General features: G+C 51.7%; 1 protein-coding gene across 1 annotated transcript in view; it reads left to right on the top strand.

Moving 5' to 3' along the window:
* The first annotated feature begins 243 nt into the window (after positions 1–243).
* Positions 244–2,314, top strand: part of KCNJ8 (potassium inwardly-rectifying channel, subfamily J, member 8) — a 7,466-nt gene continuing 5,395 nt past the window's right edge. Inside the window, exons 1-2 of the mRNA XM_009332824.1 lie at positions 244–390; positions 659–1,105. Of these exons, the coding sequence (XP_009331099.1) occupies positions 741–1,105 (365 nt within the window). The 5' untranslated portion in view covers positions 244–390; positions 659–740. The remainder of the gene's footprint in view (positions 391–658; positions 1,106–2,314) is intronic.

Below are 2,314 nucleotides of genomic sequence, written 5' to 3'. Positions count from 1 at the left end.
TTCTGCCACCCGGTCTGGGGGACAAAGTTTGGGAATAAAGGGAGGGTTTCCCCGCCTAATCCCGGAAAGGAAGGAGAGCTGCGAAGGGGAAATGCGACCGCCTGCTCCGTGGAGTCCCGTCCCCTGCCTGCCGCACCTCCAGCTCCGCTCCTTCTTGTGATGCCTGCGGGGGACTGGACGGGGGCTTTCGGCAGGGCTGCTGGCTGCGCCGCGGGGCTGTAGCCGTAAGAAATGAATCTCCACGGTCTCTCTGCAGACTAGCCTTGGTTCAAACCAGAGAAGTCCCACTCTTCAGGTCCTGAAGGATGCGAATCACTTCGTGCTCCGTGTTGCGGTACCCACCTGGGCACGGCTATCTCCCGGAGAAACAGCCTGAGGAACCGACCTGTCGTACGTCATGTTACTTTACACCAAGTTTGCAAGACTGTTCTGCAGCCACCCTTCCTGCAAGGAGTGTCAAAATAGCATCTTCCGTTTCTGTTATGAGCTGATACCAAGTGCTCATATAAAAATGATGACTTGAAAGAGGGAGGGCACTGTAGAATAAGCAGTCATACAGTGACATTTAATGTAATGGTTGTTGGTAGGGGGTACCTAGTCGGGGCTTCTTGCTGTAGTGCACAAGTGACAAATCTGACCAGGTTCTCTCTTCTTGCAGGGTAGAGTGAGCCCTGCGGAGACGTGCTAGAGGGACCACCCCCCATTTTGCGTCTCGCTGAGTGGACTATGGTGGCAGGAAGATGTTGGCTCGGAAGAGTATCATCCCTGAAGAGTATGTATTGGCACGGATCGCTGCCGAGAACCTGCGCAAGCCGCGCATCCGAGACCGGCCACGCAAAGCCCGCTTCATCGCCAAGAACGGGGCATGCAACCTGGCACACAAGAACATCCGTGAGCAGGGGCGATTCCTGCAAGACATTTTCACCACCTTGGTGGACCTGAAGTGGCGTCACACGCTGGTCATCTTTACTATGTCCTTCCTGTGCAGCTGGCTGCTCTTCGCCATGATGTGGTGGCTGGTGGCTTTTGCCCACGGTGACATGGACCCAAGCACAGAAAGCACTACGAACAGCACGAAGTGGACACCGTGCGTGACGTGTGTCAGGTAAAGTACGGTCGGTGGGATGAGTGCAGCTTCTGGTTTACATGAACCGTTGTGTTTGGTTGAGACAATTGAAAAGTGCAGTGTTTTCCTCTAGATTACGTAAATTCAGCAAGCCTCCTGGGCTTGGAAAATACTGTACTGTAGATTTCTTTGATTCCTTACAGGATCTGAAAGAGAGGGAGACCTGCTGCTTTTCATGTGTCTCCACACTCTGTGGGTAACATACCTTGCCTGTCGAGATAAGAGCCTGCTACAAGAGTGGGTATGTGTTATATGTATTGTAACGTTGTCTACAGCAGCGGGAGCATCCCCAGCGTGGTGCGAGCCGTGAGCCGCGCCGTCAAAAGGTGGCCACCCCAAAAGCGGTGCCTGAGAGGCAGGGCACTGGCCATGGGTGTCAGGCAGGGCTAGCAGGAAAAGTGCCACTTAGGGCAAAACTAGATGTCTTTCAAGATGACTCTGATTAGACAGCTAAATATGGGGTGCTCCAAAATACCTTGATGAAGCCATAGGCCAGCAGTTTGACAGAGGAAGTTTCCATGGCGTACATGATGTGTCAGACAGTGAAAGCTTAAGGGACTACTAGGTTAAATGTCCCCATTAAAGTAGTTCACTCGCCATCCCCAAAGCCACGACAATTTTCAAGGCACCGATAAACTTACATATACATACACGGAATAGAAGAGTGTTTGTTAATTGTAGGTGGGGATAAGCAATAAGATTGCTTCGTCATCTCATCAGTAAAATCTCTTTTTATAGCACTAGGTTTTTAAGCAGAAGAATCCTGATTCGGTACAACCAGACTGCCCCAGATCAGTTGCCGTTACACATTGCAGTGCTGTGAGGGACTGGGGGGGTGGCTGCAGGGTCCGCTGAGACATCAGAGTATCCGCTTCCCTGTTCTCCTTTCTCCTGCACATAGGTTTGAGGCACCTCACCGGGTTTGAAGGGACATTGTATCTGGCTCATGAAGGAGCGGAGATTTCATTCTCTCTTTGTTTTGACGCTTTTTTGCTAAATGGAGATTTTCCAAGCTAAAGGAAATGGGGATTTTTCCAAGCTAACCTTCATGAGGTTGGGGGGTTGGGGCGGGGCGGGGGGGTTGCTGCCTTATTTCTTTTCCAATAACTGGCCACAAGCCTCTTACATGAGACGTCATGACCCAGCTTGCACCCGCTGGGGCGTAACACCGGCGTTTCTGGGATTTGT

This window comes from Pygoscelis adeliae, unplaced genomic scaffold (assembly GCF_000699105.1).
Source record: "Pygoscelis adeliae isolate BGI_AS28 unplaced genomic scaffold, ASM69910v1 Scaffold38, whole genome shotgun sequence".
NCBI lineage: Eukaryota > Metazoa > Chordata > Aves > Sphenisciformes > Spheniscidae > Pygoscelis > Pygoscelis adeliae.
The sequence above is the reverse complement of the archived record's forward strand: the minus strand, read 5'-3'. Positions and strand labels throughout refer to the sequence as shown.